The 14409-nt window shown below is 38.8% G+C and overlaps 5 protein-coding genes and 1 long non-coding RNA gene across 9 annotated transcripts; 4 read left to right on the top strand and 2 right to left on the bottom strand.

Annotated features, from left to right (window-relative positions):
- The first annotated feature begins 25 nt into the window (after positions 1-25).
- On the top strand, positions 26-3471 carry LOC116921183 (integumentary mucin C.1). 2 transcript variants are annotated; one of them, XR_006645561.1, is made up of 9 exons: positions 26-87; positions 533-667; positions 750-902; positions 963-1199; positions 1288-1640; positions 2163-2291; positions 2345-2584; positions 2653-2804; positions 2872-3471. XR_006645561.1 is itself a non-coding variant. In XM_045172381.1 (5 exons), exons 1-5 carry the CDS (start codon positions 41-43, stop codon positions 1568-1570), a joined length of 855 nt encoding a protein of 284 aa, XP_045028316.1. In that variant the 5' UTR covers positions 26-40; the 3' UTR covers positions 1571-1796. The 2 variants fall into 2 exon arrangements, 1 of the variants encoding a protein (XP_045028316.1); XM_045172381.1 differs by lacking the exons at positions 2163-2291; positions 2345-2584; positions 2653-2804; positions 2872-3471 and having other exon boundaries at positions 1288-1796.
- On the bottom strand, positions 3251-7176 carry LOC116921174 (lysine-specific demethylase 7B). 2 transcript variants are annotated; one of them, XM_045172376.1, is made up of 17 exons: positions 7036-7176; positions 6770-6855; positions 6593-6710; positions 6376-6536; positions 6175-6316; positions 5930-6116; positions 5753-5857; positions 5535-5680; positions 5274-5475; positions 4943-5203; positions 4620-4878; positions 4400-4562; positions 4246-4336; positions 4042-4183; positions 3741-3973; positions 3504-3669; positions 3251-3435 (listed from the first exon to the last, which is right to left on the bottom strand). In XM_045172376.1, exons 1-17 carry the CDS (start codon positions 7128-7130, stop codon positions 3347-3349), a joined length of 2646 nt encoding a protein of 881 aa, XP_045028311.1. In that variant the 5' UTR covers positions 7131-7176; the 3' UTR covers positions 3251-3346. The 2 variants fall into 2 exon arrangements, with proteins under 2 accessions (XP_045028311.1, XP_032783306.2); XM_032927415.2 differs by having other exon boundaries at positions 4943-5200.
- On the top strand, positions 3853-6358 carry LOC116921186. 2 transcript variants are annotated; one of them, XR_004393085.2, is made up of 4 exons: positions 3853-3994; positions 4069-4421; positions 4536-4590; positions 4764-6358. It is a non-coding gene; the product is annotated as an uncharacterized LOC116921186 (long non-coding RNA). The 2 variants fall into 2 exon arrangements; XR_004393084.2 differs by having other exon boundaries at positions 4069-4590.
- Positions 7177-7346: 170 nt separating the features above from the next.
- On the top strand, positions 7347-9422 carry LOC116921193 (phytanoyl-CoA dioxygenase, peroxisomal). Its single transcript, XM_032927447.2, has 11 exons — positions 7347-7572; positions 7651-7723; positions 7818-7869; positions 7931-8096; positions 8165-8221; positions 8291-8347; positions 8437-8586; positions 8644-8719; positions 8786-8876; positions 8947-9052; positions 9113-9422. The coding sequence occupies exons 1-11, from the start codon at positions 7561-7563 to the stop codon at positions 9179-9181; spliced, it is 909 nt and encodes a 302-aa protein (XP_032783338.1). The 5' UTR covers positions 7347-7560; the 3' UTR covers positions 9182-9422.
- A 103-nt stretch (positions 9423-9525) lies between these two features.
- On the bottom strand, positions 9526-11584 carry LOC116921191 (DNA repair protein RAD51 homolog A). Its single transcript, XM_032927445.2, has 8 exons — positions 11459-11584; positions 11231-11339; positions 10966-11103; positions 10695-10904; positions 10378-10628; positions 10220-10307; positions 10036-10157; positions 9526-9974 (listed from the first exon to the last, which is right to left on the bottom strand). Exons 2-8 carry the CDS (start codon positions 11321-11323, stop codon positions 9851-9853), a joined length of 1026 nt encoding a protein of 341 aa, XP_032783336.1. The 5' UTR covers positions 11324-11339; positions 11459-11584; the 3' UTR covers positions 9526-9850.
- A 138-nt stretch (positions 11585-11722) lies between these two features.
- LOC116921190 (protein maelstrom homolog) lies at positions 11723-14192 on the top strand. Its single transcript, XM_032927444.2, has 9 exons — positions 11723-11977; positions 12034-12229; positions 12287-12433; positions 12492-12631; positions 12702-12971; positions 13043-13234; positions 13310-13382; positions 13472-13644; positions 13728-14192. The coding sequence occupies exons 1-8, from the start codon at positions 11837-11839 to the stop codon at positions 13633-13635; spliced, it is 1323 nt and encodes a 440-aa protein (XP_032783335.1). The 5' UTR covers positions 11723-11836; the 3' UTR covers positions 13636-13644; positions 13728-14192.
- The last annotated feature ends 217 nt before the right edge of the window (positions 14193-14409 follow it).

Raw genomic sequence — 14409 nt, 5'->3', positions numbered from 1 at the left:
AGACGTAACAAACGTAATCCCCCATTCTAATTTTTCTATAATGTCTTCTGTGGAAGCTTATAGAAATAACATGAGGCGGTGTCTCTGGTACGAAAAATTGATTCATTCAAGTGGCTTGAACTTAAATGAATTTTTTTTTCTGGTTGAGTTTTGACTTGCCGAAAACATAAAAGACATGACTAAGTACTTTCTTTGAAAACTGAAATGGTATTTGTTTTTCGTTAAATCAAGGCTAATGCTCCTACAATAAGATCATGCCAAGATAAAAAAAGAAATGACTAGACAAAAACTACAGAAGATTCACGAACCAAATCTGTAAAAAAATTAACTGATTAAAAAAGAATGAAACAAAAGTAAAACGAATTTTTCCCTGGGCGTAGTCATCAGAATCTAAAATTGATGATTACGCACATGAAACAAAGAGCTTGCTCGGAGTATAAAAGACGCACAGTTTCATCGAATTGATACAATTCATTTGCAAACGTTCATATATCAACTTATCGAACGGTAAGAAAATGAAATTTTCTTTCAGCCTGTTATTGGTGTTCATCACTCTATCATCGGCCGTGACACAAGTAGTTCGCCAGAAGTTTGTATCGGGCAGGACCAACACCCTCACCACTTTTGTCACTTCCACAGCTTCGACAGCCTCAACGACAGTTGTAACGTAATATTTCCTTTTATTGCTTGTACATTTTTGGTTTTTTTACAATCTTTCTCGTACATGGCTTGTTAAAATTGATTTACAGGACGAGATCCATCTGCGCATCTCTGATTGAACCCGTGGCTACAACTCCATGTCGTCGTAAGAGACAGTTCTGGAACGTCCCTCTTTTCTTCGCACTCGGTCATCAGGATGATGCTTTTCAATTCCAGCGTGTGAATCCCAGTCAAGTGCTCAGGTATGTAATATAAATTTCTTCATCTATTCTCCAAGTAATATGCGTCATTGATGTTTCCAGAGTTGAACCATCTGTCCTCCCTGAATATCGATACCGTCCATCTTCGTTTGTTCGTCCATTTGCTGGCCAGGAGCCATTAAGTTCACCTCTGGGTCTTCAACCATCGTTCGACAGGATGCAACCGGTTAGTTTCCGCGTTGCCGATCCGTTCTTCGGTGCTGTCAAATTTTCCGCATTATCTGCCATCTACGCCAACATTTTAAACAGCCTATTGACCCCAGCCACCACGGTCACTAGGTAAGAGTCTCGTTTTTCTTATGAATAAAAGAGTGATGTAATTTGCCTGCAAAAAAATTCCATATTGAAATTATTGATTATTTTGCAGGACAACAACCGTGTTCCCTGCAACGATAACAAATACGTTGTTTACGGAAACCGTTACCCTGACGCTAAATCAAGCAGCCTGCGTTCCAGCTGGATTGACTATATGCCCGGCAGCACCGACCACCACTACCACTCCTTCAACCACTACCACTGCTTCAACCACTACCACTCCTTCAACCACTACCACTCCTTCAACCACTACCGCTCCTTCAACCACTACCGCTCCTTCAACCACTACCGCTCCTTCAACCACTACCGCTCCTTCAAACACTACCACTCTTTAAACCACTACCACTTCTGCAACCAAGAACTATTTCTTCGTCTGTCTCCGTTTAAACGCCATGATCTATTCAAGTAAGAAGCATGATGATATTTAATCGCATGGCAGTTTTATTACTCTGTACTATTTCAACTCATAATACTTTGTTTGCACAACACTTAAATTATGCCAGCCTATACTATGGCTAATTAATTTAAAAATAAAAATGGGGAATCCCGTAGACTTACAAATTTGGAATTTGACAAATTAGTTTACTGTTAACGTGCTAACAATGGTCAACATTCGAATATCGTAATAAGGGAAAACATGCTGCACTACTTCGATTTGAAACATGTCAATTGCACATTCAAATACCCTTAATGTCATTATGATCTTGATTGGCTGATTGCGATTGCAAGAGGAAATCCAAATTTGCAAAGTCATTGCAAGAGCGGATCATTTCCAATCAAAATTGTTCAAAGAAAATGATTAAAGGTTCATTAAACAAGAAGTGCAACAAGGGCAGCCAGACATTACTAGCCCGAACCTTGCGAAACTCTAGTGAAAAAAATCGTAAACTGAGCACTTTTTATCTCCAATCTACTGTTCTTGTTTAGCTTTATAAACAATGCACCATAGTCTCGAGGTAGTCTATAAACAAAACCACTTAAATAACCTACGACGCACATCGACATTGTTCGACGTCACTGCAAGTTTAAAAATAGCGCCCTCGATGCGCAAGAACGGTAAAGAAAAACAGTTGAAAAAGCAGGCTTCTTAAAAACGCAGTATTTTTCAGTCAGTTTCACTACAATGTCGTCTCAAACTTGTAAAATATTTTGGGTTCTTTGCCTACTGGCAAGTGCTTTTGAATGTTGGGGAAACGATGAAGCCCGCTGTGATTGTGAGCGAATGAATAAAAAGGTAGACCTTCATACCGACCACCTGGCCAACCTTGTAAGCTACAAAAGAAACACGGAAGTACTAATCGAATGGCAGAAGACATTTAACATATCAAATTATGAACACCACAATAAAGGTAACATCTTTAAAAAATTTTACGTTAGAGACAAATCAGCCAAGTTTTTGTTGATTTCCAAATCCTAGATGTAACGCAGAAACTCAAGGGGATCCAAGATTTTATTGCCGAATTAAAAATCCGGGCAGAGAAGGTGGAGAATGAGCTAGTCGAATACCGCAAGATAACTCAAAAGTTGGACGGCTGGATTGAAGGATCTAACATCACAATTGCTAACGTCGTAAGAACGATGATAATTCCATACGAGTTCTTTCTTTGACGATTTTTATTGTGGGGTACCAAAAAAGGTGAAAACAACTTTACAATCTACTACTTATGTATCTGATGTCGAAGTAATAACAACAACGCTGAAGCCGGCTAGAGTTGAAGCTCTTACAGAGAGGACCAGACCTCGACAAACTCCTGAACAGACAATTTTTGAGCAGATGAAGTTGATGGTGGCCAATTTGACGACTGAAATGGCCGTGATGCGTAACTATAAGCTCCCACGTCTCGAATTGAAAGTTGCAGCAATCGAAGCAAAACTTCCAGTTAACTGAGAAGCCCTACTACGTCCGCGAACCCCAAACAGATTTTGTGGTGACGTTCCGGGTAGCACTTGAATTTCAGTTTTGTTCAAAATGGCCTGCCTCAGCTTATGTCTGACTGAAATTTTTACTGGGATGGTTTTCGAACAAAAATGTCTCTATGTACTGCATTTACCATCAACATAGTGTGTACAAGAAATTGGCGAACTGCTTTGGCCCAGATTGAAATAACGCTTTAATGAACCATTTTGTGAATTTTCAATATTTTTCCAAGACGTTGCTTTGCAGTTGCCATCCCTTTCTTCGGCTTTTTCGCTAAGTTTACTAGAAGATGTGAATTATATTGATTGTTAGATGCAATTCGTTTTTTTTATATCTCAACTGTTGTATACCTTTACTCTCGGCTTTGCCAAGTGGTGGTGTAGGAGGTGGAATCGTTGGAGCTGTTGGAGCCGCAACTGAGAGCTGAACTATAGGGTCAGATACTCCAGCTTCGGTTTGAGGACTATCACTAATCGACCGCGATTTGCTCCGGCGAACATAGGCTCTTTTAGGAGGCTAAAAAAAAAAACGAATGGTTTGTCACATACTACAGCCTTAACCAATGCCAAAGAATTTGTTAGTAATACTGGTTCAAGAGCTCGACGTTGGGCAGCGGCTTCCAACACCCGTTCAACAGCTGGCCGCTTTGCTCCGTCACGGGTGGGGCGATCCTTTTTAGGGACAACAGGACCTACACGGGCTCGAGGATTCCACGATTCGTCACCAGAGTCTAATCTCGACCTTCCTACTTTACCGGATCTCTTCTTTGTACTGTCTTTACCGTCCCTCTCGTCATCAGATGCATCCAGCGACGGATAAACTAATCAAAACCATGAAAACGGTAAGGTGGAACGTAATTGTAAATAGGTTGTTTTACATTTCACTTACTGTATTCCTCATCCTGGTGCACTTTAGATACCTTTACGTCATCGTAGTCATCCGTCAAAGATGAATTCAACCTTCTTCTGCCTTTGCGTTGCCGCTGGGATGCCGAAGGATGGGGTGGTGGATTTGAATTTAAAAATCCATTCTGTTGGTGAAACAGAAGTTTTAAGACAACAACTTCATAGCCACGGGAATAAATAATATTACCTGGTCTGATGTCGGAGAACTAAATCCTCGGCTCATCGTTAACATGCCGACGATGGCTTCCCTAGTCGAAGGTGAAGCTCTGCCACGATCTCTACAAACCAAATAGCGAAATTAAGCCGTGCGCTTTACAAAAATAATAAAAAAGGAAACATACTCTAGTTCATCTAAAGCTCCAGGTACGGCCATGTTACTTGCACGGAGTAGTTCTTCAATTCCACTCTTGTTATCACCCGCTTGTTTGTCTTCACCTGTTTCTATGTCCATGTGGGCTGCAACTTCTGCCGTTTCAGGAAACGGAACATCTGTTCGCCCACCAACTGCATAAAAACATGTTTAAAATATCAGGTAATTAACAGAAATTATTTAATCGCTACCAGAAAGACGTAGTTTGATCGGTCCCCTTTGCATATTTGGGCCTATTTTGGCCGGTTTATGTCCCTTCCGCTCGTCAATCATCAATGGCTGTTCTTCCTCTTCATCATTTCCTCGTTTCGGCAAAACATGCTTGAGTGGAACAGCACTTGGACGAGAATGAATGACAGCATAAGGTAGTGAAGAGACACGGAGTGTTGGCGGTAGAAAAGGTATTGTTCGAGGTTCATCCGTTCTCTCAACTTTTATAGACAGAAGATCCTAGGCGAACACAACCATGTTACAGATAAAAGATATCCAGAACATCTACTTAAAGTCATCTTACTTCTTCGGCTGCAAAGTTACTAAGCGCTTCGTTAATGTCAACGAAATCAGGCCGAGTCTGTGGTTTACGGCGCACTCGTTTCGGTGAATTTTTTTCGACTTTGGCATTAGGTACGTTAGGCAGTGAAGTCGCCAGTGAAAACGGTGAGAGGGATGAATTGGAATTCTTCTCAACATGACGAAGCTCTCGACTCAATTCTTTTAGTAATTTTGATACGATAATATGTTCGGGAATCGGTTCATTTTTTCCTTTTCCGTTCTGCTTTATAGGAGGAGAAACAAAAAAGATAATGTATAACGATTTTGAATACTTTTAACGCTTTTATACGCACATCTTTTTCTAGTGTCCAATTCCTAAGGGCGGTAGCTAACGCTCTCACCCCACGTATTAACTGTTCTGGACAGCGTGAGCCCTTTCTACTCATATCCCTTAAATCTTCAACTAATCTCTCCGCTGCAAACCAGTGTATCGTTTGAAACATAGGAAAGCGGAATCGGATTGGTGCCTTAGAAGCTACTTCGATGTTGTAAACCCTGCACAAACATCATCCTCATTAAACGAAGTGGAATTTAAAATTGAAGTAATAGCTTACTTTAACTGTAATTCCATATTTAAATTGTGCAAGAAGTTGCCACCAAACACAAGCGAGTCTTTTGGTGTGTATACGGCGTGAATCCATCCAGTTGGAATGAACAAGGTGTTGCCTTGATGCAAAACAAATCGGTGACAGGAACTAACCTAAACACAACTTGACAGTTCAGAGATACAGAAACGCTATGATTACAACCACAGCTACTATCAAGCACTTACCATATCTCCAAAGAATATTTCATGATGGTTTGGTTTGGACAACCACTGCAAGTAGAAATCCAAATTTTCTTCAGTAGGTGCGACCAAATAGAATACCTTTTCTCCCTGACGATTCATTTCACAAGAAAAAAATTGGTAAAAAAACCGTTTGTTTTTCTCTAACGAAAACTAACTTACCTTTAAGACGTGATACCAAACGGATGAGCCTCCAAAGTCGATGTGGAAATCGGTATAGGAATCTTTTACTCCCATAAGGCAATATTTTTGTACCTCTGGTCGTTCAAGGGCATAATCGCGGGGCCAAACGTTGTTTGCCCAGCATAACTTGCGGGCAATGTAGGGAGGCTCGACCAAGGCACTTAAACTTTAAATTTTAAGTTTAGTTATGCTTAATTCGTACAAAAACCTGTAATAAAACTTACTTAGAGTCAGAAAACTCAAGGCTTATCACATTTAAGACCTGTGATCTTAATGGATTTGTATAGTATTCTACAAAGTCTTTAAGGGCCATTCTTATGTCTGATTGCTTTGTTACATCAATAACATCAATTATTCTATCAGAACCTGTATTCATGAAGCATTAGTGAATAAAAAGACATGAATGTTTATACTCCATCACTTACCAATATAATTTTCAACATCTTCTACAGTGAAACTATCTTGTGGCACATTGAGATCCAAACCATCTTTATGCTCCACAAATATAGGTCTAGTAAACCCACTGCCATTGAGGTAGGGTAGTGTGAGTTGCTGTCCCCTGAGACGGAGAATGACTTCCTCTGCACTAAGATGCCAAATATATAAGGATAATATACAAAAACAATAACAAAGCATCAATACTTGAGAAATGAGCGAGCTTTCAAGTCTCTGATGAAGATTTGGGTCCCTGCTTGTGTTGCTTTTTGGCTGGCATCAGGGTCACTGTAATCATGTCTATGCAGGTTTAATACAGGTTTTCCTGTAAATTATAAGCACCATGAGCAGCATGTTTTTCACAGTTATACACCTGATACTTACGAACTGTAGGACCGCTGCTAGGTTCACATTTGGAGCAAAAGAATTTATCAATGTCACACGCTTGATATTCTTTCAAGTTGATACAACTGTAAACGAAATAAATTACGAACGGCAAAGAAAAACAGCTTGTTAGTTTTAAAGAAGATCCAATATTTTCACTCTGTTTGTAAATACATGATTACAGTGCTTGACATTTCAATATCAGCTTTACCACCAATATGGACGTTTTAGGGTTCTAATTATCCGAAATGCTATTTTCTATTTACCTTCCATGAAACCAATCTTTGCAATAGTCGCATTGTATCATAAACTGTGTGTTATCGTACGGCTTTCCACAAAAACAAAACAAAGCATCAGCCATTTTTGTCTTTTTGTTTGCAACGTTGTCAAATTTTACAGTGTTAGTTGATGACCAAAAAAAGATATTTAATATTTATTATTACTTTCAGAATTAAAAGGTTTTGACCTAAACAATGTTTAATTACTCTTGGAAAAATAAATCTTAATATTGAAAAAAATTTCTTTGTCATTAACGAATTTTTCATTTCAGCGTACCAAGCGTCAACGTTGCACCAGCTTGTGCTACAGATCTTCACACGTTCTTTGAATGTACAGTATATGTCTTTTCAATATACATAATTACATATACTGAAAACAAATATAGCTACGTGCGAGAATTCACAGCACTACAACTCGAAGTGATGCTAAATTTCTTATTCGTACAAGGACAACTGAATTACGAAGGAATTGAAATTACCCTTAATACGCCCATTTAGCTCTTGCATTTTTCAATGGAAGAACCTGTACGTAAATCGTAACAACCAAAACGTTTGAAATATTCAGCGTTAAGCCATTGTATTTACAGTAGTTATCTATTTTAGGAACCAGTCTTTAACTACACACTCGATAATTCAAAATTGAGCCGAGAACAAAGAGAGTTTTATGAAAAAAATGGTGATTATAAAATTTTTTTATAAATTTGAAAATATAGACTGTTGTTAATGGCCTGTTGAGCATCTCTCTTATCACTATTACTGTTCATTCCAAGGTTTCCTGGTCATAAAGCAATTAATTGATGAATCATTCCTGGACAAATGCAAGTCGGTACTATTCTTTTGGTAAGATTTGGATTTTATTAAGTAAAATCTATTTTTATATTAGACAGAGGTTTTTAGACCTTTGTGAGAAAAAAGTACCATGGGGATCACTTACCATGATGAAAGATATCTCCTTATCCAAGAAGGGTGCAGTTGGTGAACATCTTTATTACAAAGTCCAGGATTTTGTGTATGACAGTGTCCTCTTTGAGTATTGCAGACATCCAACTGTAATTAAATTTATGAATTATTAATATTTCACCAGTGCTAATTTGTTTCAAAATAACACCTCCCATAGATACTTGATTATATTGAGTGTTTTACTGGGCCAGATATTATGGCTATCCATACAATGGTAGGAAAAAATTCTATATTTTGAAGTCAGCAGTACCTGTGATCTAGAAAATCTATTTTCGAATTACAGCTTATTAATAAACCACCGGATTCTGGAAGTCTGACGTCACGTCATCCCCTGCATCAGGTGAATAGATGTGTCTTGGATCTATACCAGACTAAAATTGATTCAACCTTATGAATTCTAGTCAAATAAAGATAAATGCCTTTGCATAGGATCTTCATTACTTCCCATTTCGCCCCGCCAACAGAATCGTTTGCGCATGGACAGCTATGGAAGATATAACACCAGAGAACGGTTGTTTAGTTGTACTCCCGGGTTCCCACAAAGGAAAATTACTTCAGCATGATTATCCCGAATGGGAAGTAAGTTATTCTGATGTCGATTGCACCGTTTTTTAATTTAATCATCCCCTGAAATAGAATGGAGTCAACAAGATGTATCATGGCGTGCGCGGTTTCGACGACCATCCTATCATGGAACTATCCATGACAAAAGGTCTTTATACTTGTATGTGTTTTCTTATCGAACATGATTTTCACACGATGGTTATTTTCCTTTTAGGAGATACGGTTTTCTTCCACCCCATTTTGATCCACGGTTCAGGCCCAAATCGCACTCAAGGATTCCGCAAAGCTATCTCGTGTCATTACAGGTATCGCGTAGTGGATTGCATGTTAAAAGTGTAAGAAAATTTATTTCTCCTTTCTACTCGTTTCGCAAAGCTGTGCCGAAATGGAATTCATTGACATCCAAGGCACGTCGCAGGAGAATATCGCAAAAGAGATTGAGGAGGTTACTAAGCGTCGCGGTCTGGAACTAAACTTTCAGGTTCGGTTCAACTAAAATCCACACTTAAATCGACATGAAAATGTTTGTTGTTTTTACCAGGATTTTTGGAAATTCCGCAGTCGTCTAGTACGTGGTCAACAGGCTGTAAAATGGTTCAGTTCTCTGTGATAACACTTTACGTAAATTATCACTCTTGACAATGGATGATTTCTACCAACAGAAACAGTGAACAGTGTAGGCCTTCCATTCACACCAATTTTTTATTCTCTCTCTCTTTCTTTCACGCCAAGGGATTAAGTGAAATCCTTTACCTTCATCGAAAATTGTACGGGTATCCTTAAAATGTAATGCTGATAAAGGGAAATGATGTGTCGTAATAGATAGAGCTTCTTGCCACTGGTAAGGTTTAGCAATTGTCAGATCAAAACTTAAAATGGAAATAGTTATATCAGTAGACTTAACTAGTTAAGCTAACAAATCAGCACCCCAAAAAATTTACCGTCAAAATGGAATCCGTGTCGAAATGAAAGGTTTGTATTAAAGTTCAAGCACATATTTAATTGACAAATACTTACATTTTTAAATCTCGAAATTTGTAGAACAAAAATACGATGGATTGCTTTAATAACTCAAAGTGGGACAAAAACCGTATTGTTTTCATGTACAATTGTAGATACGTGTGTTCACTGACTTCCTGTTCCTGAAACCGAGGCAAATTCACATTCTGTGTTGTGGAACTTACGAACTGAACATTAAAAAAGGAATAAGAAGGAGAATGTATCTTAAAATGTATACAAGGAGGTTGTTAACAGAAGATAAGTAGTTCTAATGGTGAGGTTATTCCTTGCTATCGCCGATTCCATCAGGTAGAATTGCGAACATCGCTTCAGATTCTGGCAAACATGGCGAATCGTAGATTTTACAAATTCTTGTTTCTCCACGACCTTTCCGCAAGTAAAGCCTGTGCAGGAGACTTTCGTTAGCCATTTAAAGCGGTGGCGAAGATAGATTTTAAATGTTACCGAGTAGTAGATGCGTGTGCCATAATATTTCCCCCGATTGGCTTCTTAGGGTCAGCAGCAAACATAGCAGCCCCATCGACTTGAGCGACTACCTGGTTGGTAATAACTACCGCCACACCAAACTAGGAGTTGAAGGTATATTCAATAACACGGGGTCGATTATTACATGACAGATAATTAATACCTCATCAGCAAGTCGAAGGAGCATGCGCAAAAATCGAGCAAGATGCATTTGGCGGGCAGATAGTTCTCCTCTTCCTGAATAGTCAGTCCTTAAAACAAAAAACAAAGGTATAGATTGCAAACGTGTTGGGAAGAGAGCCAAATCTTTTTCCGGGTTACCTGTAGAGCGCTGTGGCCGAATCGACAATCAACAGTGAGTAACGTGACTCGGCCATCATAGCTGAAGCTTGAATGAGAAGCTGGGATTGATGATCAGTGTTGTATGCTCTGGCACAAGCAACGTTGTCCAAGACGTCTGAGCCAGACAAGCCATATCGTTCAGCTACAGCCAGTAAACGTTCCGGCCGGAAGGTTCCCTCAGTGTCGATGTACAAGCATTTTCCTTCAGCACCTCCATGGTCAATCGGCAACTAAATGAATCAAATTTATTTTAATTTTCAATTTGTTGGGGTAATAATCCCACACATTTAATTTACCTGACAAGTGACTGCCAATGTTAAGCACAATTGAGTTTTTCCGGTTCGGAATTCTCCAAATATTTCTGTGATGCTCCCTGTTTCTATTCCACCTCCAAGCAGTTTGTCAAGCTCTTTGGATCCTGTAGTTACTTGAACAAGCTCAGCACGCTTTTGATGATATTCAGTGGCAGTAGAGAAACCCATAGGAACCAACTTTTGAGCTTCGGTCTGAAGATTTAGAAAACAAATGTTATCAAATACAGAATGGGACCTCTTAAATTTTACATACAATAATTTTATCTGCCTTGGCCTCACTGATTCCTTTGATGGTGATGAGGGTTTTTTTGGGGACATAGGCTACTGATTCTACGGTGTGATACCCTGCTTCTTCCAATTTCTTGATATCTCCACCGCTGATCCCATTGCCCTGTTAGTCAGAACATGCATTAGAGTTTCAATGAATGTGCTACATGATATTTATACTTGTAAGGGTACAAACAAACAAAAGTTATTGGTAAAGAATTTTCATAAAATGGCTGCTTTCAACTATTTACTTCAAGTTTTGCTATTCCAGTGAAGGTTCCTAGTTCAAGAGCTTCGGCTACATCCTCTTCTGTTTCGGTGAGGTTTCGATGTGCAGTCGCCATTGATGATGTTTATTAGCTGATGACAACGAAATTACCAAACAATTCTTAAGTTAGAGAAAGTTTTGTCTTTTATAACACAACAACTTAAACTGCTAATGAACTCGAGGTAGTTTTCGAAGGGAAGGAGAAACATACCAGCACACAATGCAGAATTCAAGCGGGAGAATAACAAGTGTTCGATGTGTTTTTGAATTTCAAACTTGCCAGATTCTTCCAAATGAGTCTGCATGGCAAAAAAATTTGTTTTTTAGAAAAAATCAAGTAAATTATTGTTTAACTAGCTTGTTAGAATTTTTTACCTTCAAACCCAAACAAATACGTTTTGAAAATAAATGAAATTTTATTATTTGTATAGATTTATTTAACCTTCTTCATTAACATTTGTAGGTCCGCGGGCGCCCTCGCTTGGCGCCAACAGTCGCGCACGTGGATTCTTCGCTAGCTGTCGTGTACTGTAGCTACTCGGTGACGAATTGGCCATAAGTAATTTGAAACTGTTATAAGCGATAAAAAATGCCACCAAAAAAGAAACAAAAAAAGGAGAATGGATTTATGGTATTTATGAAATCTATGAAACCACAACTTGAAGCAAAAGGGCATAGATTTCCCAGAGGTTTTCTTGATGTTATTTCTGTTTGCTCCCCATTATGGAATGTAAGATTTTCGAAAATTTCTCTCCTGTGCCACATCTTTATTCATAATGTTCATAGGAACTTTCAAGTGAGGAGAAGGCAAAGTATCACCAAAAAGCCAAAGATGGTGACGGTTTAGTCAAAGAAGAAAGATGTGATACTCGTGGAGTTCCGTTAAATTTGAAGGCAAAAGAAGAACAAAAAAAAGTATCTGAGAAAGACGAACTACTGCAACGAGTTGAAGATATGGTTTCTTACTTAGCTACCCAAGGAAGTAAGATTCTTACAGCATGAACACTTTTCGATTCCTTCTTAAATGTAATTTTTGTAGCTCTCGAGAATCACTATTTTTACTTGGCCCATTTCAACATTGCTGTTGCTACCAGTGAGGGGGAATATCCACCTTGTGAAATTTCCATAGTCAAGTTTTCGTTGCTTGATGGTATAGCCAGATATTACCATGAATTTATTGAACCTGGTAAGTAGCATGCTTAAATTTTTCATGGATGTGGTATTTAATATGTTTCCCATTACAGGCCAAATCCGGCTTGGATATGCCAATGAAGCAAAAATACATTCAGAATCCACTCATCAAATTCCAACAAATGGGTTTAAATTGGCAAATGCAAACTATGTTGCAATTGTAGACAATATAAAGAAAATGCTCCTACAATCGGTAAATAAATTCATTCTTTGCTCAATTTCTTGTACTTCTAGTGTTTACTAACCACCTTTCGAATTTATAGGATGGCGGCATTGCTCCATTATTTGTGGTAGATGAAGACAAGGTAAAAGCAGTTTATATCCTTGATTGGTTGGTCAAAAAATGCTGCCAGATGAATGAAACATACGACACCGTCAACCCTTTCAAGTGCTACAGCTTAAATAAGCTATTTTACGAGTTGCGTCGCCATGCAGATCTGAACAATCCGTCCCTAATGTTTGCCAGTCCAGCACTAGTCGCTGATCATTTTGGCAAAGGAATGTTTTACTATTCCAAGAATATGGCTTGTCAAGTAATTACATTCACCCACTTGTTCATAGAAAAACACAGCAAAGGTAGTTTGTTCCGTTATTCTTTGTCTAGTGGCACGTGGACGAAGACAATGTTACGTTTTGTTCGCTGACACGTGTGAAAAATTATGCCTACACGATTTCGGACTTGTGTTGCGAAAACTACGATCTGTCCCTACTGCCGAATCGCCACTGCCCTGCCGATGTTGCTGATGATAATCGCTACGTTGTTCTGCCTAAGGTGGTTAAAAAGGAAGAACCAGAGGTGATGAATGTTAGCCCTGATATATTAGCGAATAATTCTAATTTTGAATCGATCTTTTTATTATTATTTTTCTAGACACCGGCTGTTGTAAAGAAAAACGACGACGAAGAAGAGTCTACTCTTCCACGTAAACCGAGAGCTCCTGCTGGTAAGTTTGATCTTTAATTCCGCTTTTTTTTAATTTTTATATTTCCACTCAAAACGGACCTATTTAATTGTTTATTTTCCATTACACAGCTTTGACTCTCAAAGGTGTCGTCCCTGGTATAGGCAGGGGTATTTTGAGTGGATCGATGTCCTCCATTCAATCGCCAGGCCCGTCACAAGCAACGTCAACACCACCTCCTCCAGCAGGAAGAGGTCGTGGTCGCGGACTTCTTTTACTTGATGAGTCCAATTGATTGTTCCTTGTGAGTTTACATGCCAAATTTGATTCAAGTCCGGTGGGAACTGTGTTGATTCGAGTTTCTAATTCTGTCCATCTTTTATGCAGTTGACGGCCAAGACGCGTAATCAAACAACCTGCCGTGGAAACAACGTCATCTGGTCTTTGAATGCTTTTCCATTAGCAAGGCGGCGACAAGGGAAACTTCGCCACAAAACAGTCCACATCCCATCCTGTACCAAATGTTAACGGACGCAACTGTTGCGGATCGATCCCATCCGTTTGCTAGCCACTTAGTACTGGAATGGCAGAGTGAAACTTCCATCCAGACAACAATTATAATTGTCGACCCTAAATGAAAACTCAAATTTAATCTCCCATGACATGTGGAAATTCATAGCGGTAGGTATTTCATATTAATGGGAATTTTTTACTATTTCTCCTTTTTGACCATTTAGATTTAAAAAATAAGTTGCAATATATTTCGAATTTCTTCCCATAGTCCTCGCATATTGGTAAGTTAACGTGCATTGGTTTTGTACAAATTTATTGGAATAGATGTTTGCAGATCCATTTGAAAAGTTGAAAGTTCATTGTCTCATGAAAAATGGGACAGCGACAACTTGTGGCGCCGAGGCCAAAACTTCATCGCAGTAACATATTTTTATTAAACATAATCGGAAGTGAACCTTTGTTTTGTAGGGGGGGAAAATTCAGACTTTTTAAAGCCTTCATTTGTCATGCAATTCCCTTTCCTTCATCTAACCATTTATTAAAGGAATTTTCGGAA

This window comes from Daphnia magna, linkage group LG4, assembly GCF_020631705.1.
Source record: "Daphnia magna isolate NIES linkage group LG4, ASM2063170v1.1, whole genome shotgun sequence".
In the NCBI taxonomy this organism is placed as follows: Eukaryota; Metazoa; Arthropoda; class Branchiopoda; order Diplostraca; family Daphniidae; genus Daphnia; species Daphnia magna.
Note: the sequence above shows the minus strand (reverse complement) of the source record. Positions and strands in the feature narration are given on the sequence as shown.

What these genes read in the sequence shown, in the direction of transcription:
- LOC116921183 (XM_045172381.1), top strand. Translation starts at nt 41, where the DNA reads ATGTCTTCTGTGGAAGCTTATAGAAATAACATGAGGCGGTGTCTCTG. An exon ending in AATCCCAGTCAAGTGCTCAG is followed by an intron (nt 903 to 962) that starts GTATGTAATATA and finishes TGATGTTTCCAG; the next exon opens with AGTTGAACCATCTGTCCTCC. An exon ending in CCAGCCACCACGGTCACTAG is followed by an intron (nt 1,200 to 1,287) that starts GTAAGAGTCTCG and finishes ATTATTTTGCAG; the next exon opens with GACAACAACCGTGTTCCCTG.
- LOC116921174 (XM_045172376.1), bottom strand. Translation starts at nt 7,130, where the DNA reads ATGGCTGATGCTTTGTTTTGTTTTTGTGGAAAGCCGTACGATAACACA. An exon ending in GTAACTTTGCAGCCGAAGAA is followed by an intron (nt 4,879 to 4,942) that starts GTAAGATGACTT and finishes GTGTTCGCCTAG; the next exon opens with GATCTTCTGTCTATAAAAGT. An exon ending in AACGTCGAGCTCTTGAACCA is followed by an intron (nt 3,670 to 3,740) that starts GTATTACTAACA and finishes TTTTTTTTTTAG; the next exon opens with CCTCCTAAAAGAGCCTATGT.
- LOC116921193 (XM_032927447.2), top strand. An exon ending in AGTATTGCAGACATCCAACT is followed by an intron (nt 8,097 to 8,164) that starts GTAATTAAATTT and finishes CACCTCCCATAG; the next exon opens with ATACTTGATTATATTGAGTG. An exon ending in GGAACTATCCATGACAAAAG is followed by an intron (nt 8,720 to 8,785) that starts GTCTTTATACTT and finishes TTTTCCTTTTAG; the next exon opens with GAGATACGGTTTTCTTCCAC.
- LOC116921191 (XM_032927445.2), bottom strand. Translation starts at nt 11,323, where the DNA reads ATGGCGACTGCACATCGAAACCTCACCGAAACAGAAGAGGATGTAGCC. An exon ending in CATTGGCAGTCACTTGTCAG is followed by an intron (nt 10,629 to 10,694) that starts GTAAATTAAATG and finishes TGATTCATTTAG; the next exon opens with TTGCCGATTGACCATGGAGG. An exon ending in TCCTTCGACTTGCTGATGAG is followed by an intron (nt 10,158 to 10,219) that starts GTATTAATTATC and finishes TTCAACTCCTAG; the next exon opens with TTTGGTGTGGCGGTAGTTAT.
- LOC116921190 (XM_032927444.2), top strand. Translation starts at nt 11,837, where the DNA reads ATGCCACCAAAAAAGAAACAAAAAAAGGAGAATGGATTTATGGTATTT. An exon ending in CCAAGAATATGGCTTGTCAA is followed by an intron (nt 12,972 to 13,042) that starts GTAATTACATTC and finishes TTCTTTGTCTAG; the next exon opens with TGGCACGTGGACGAAGACAA. An exon ending in TAAACCGAGAGCTCCTGCTG is followed by an intron (nt 13,383 to 13,471) that starts GTAAGTTTGATC and finishes TCCATTACACAG; the next exon opens with CTTTGACTCTCAAAGGTGTC.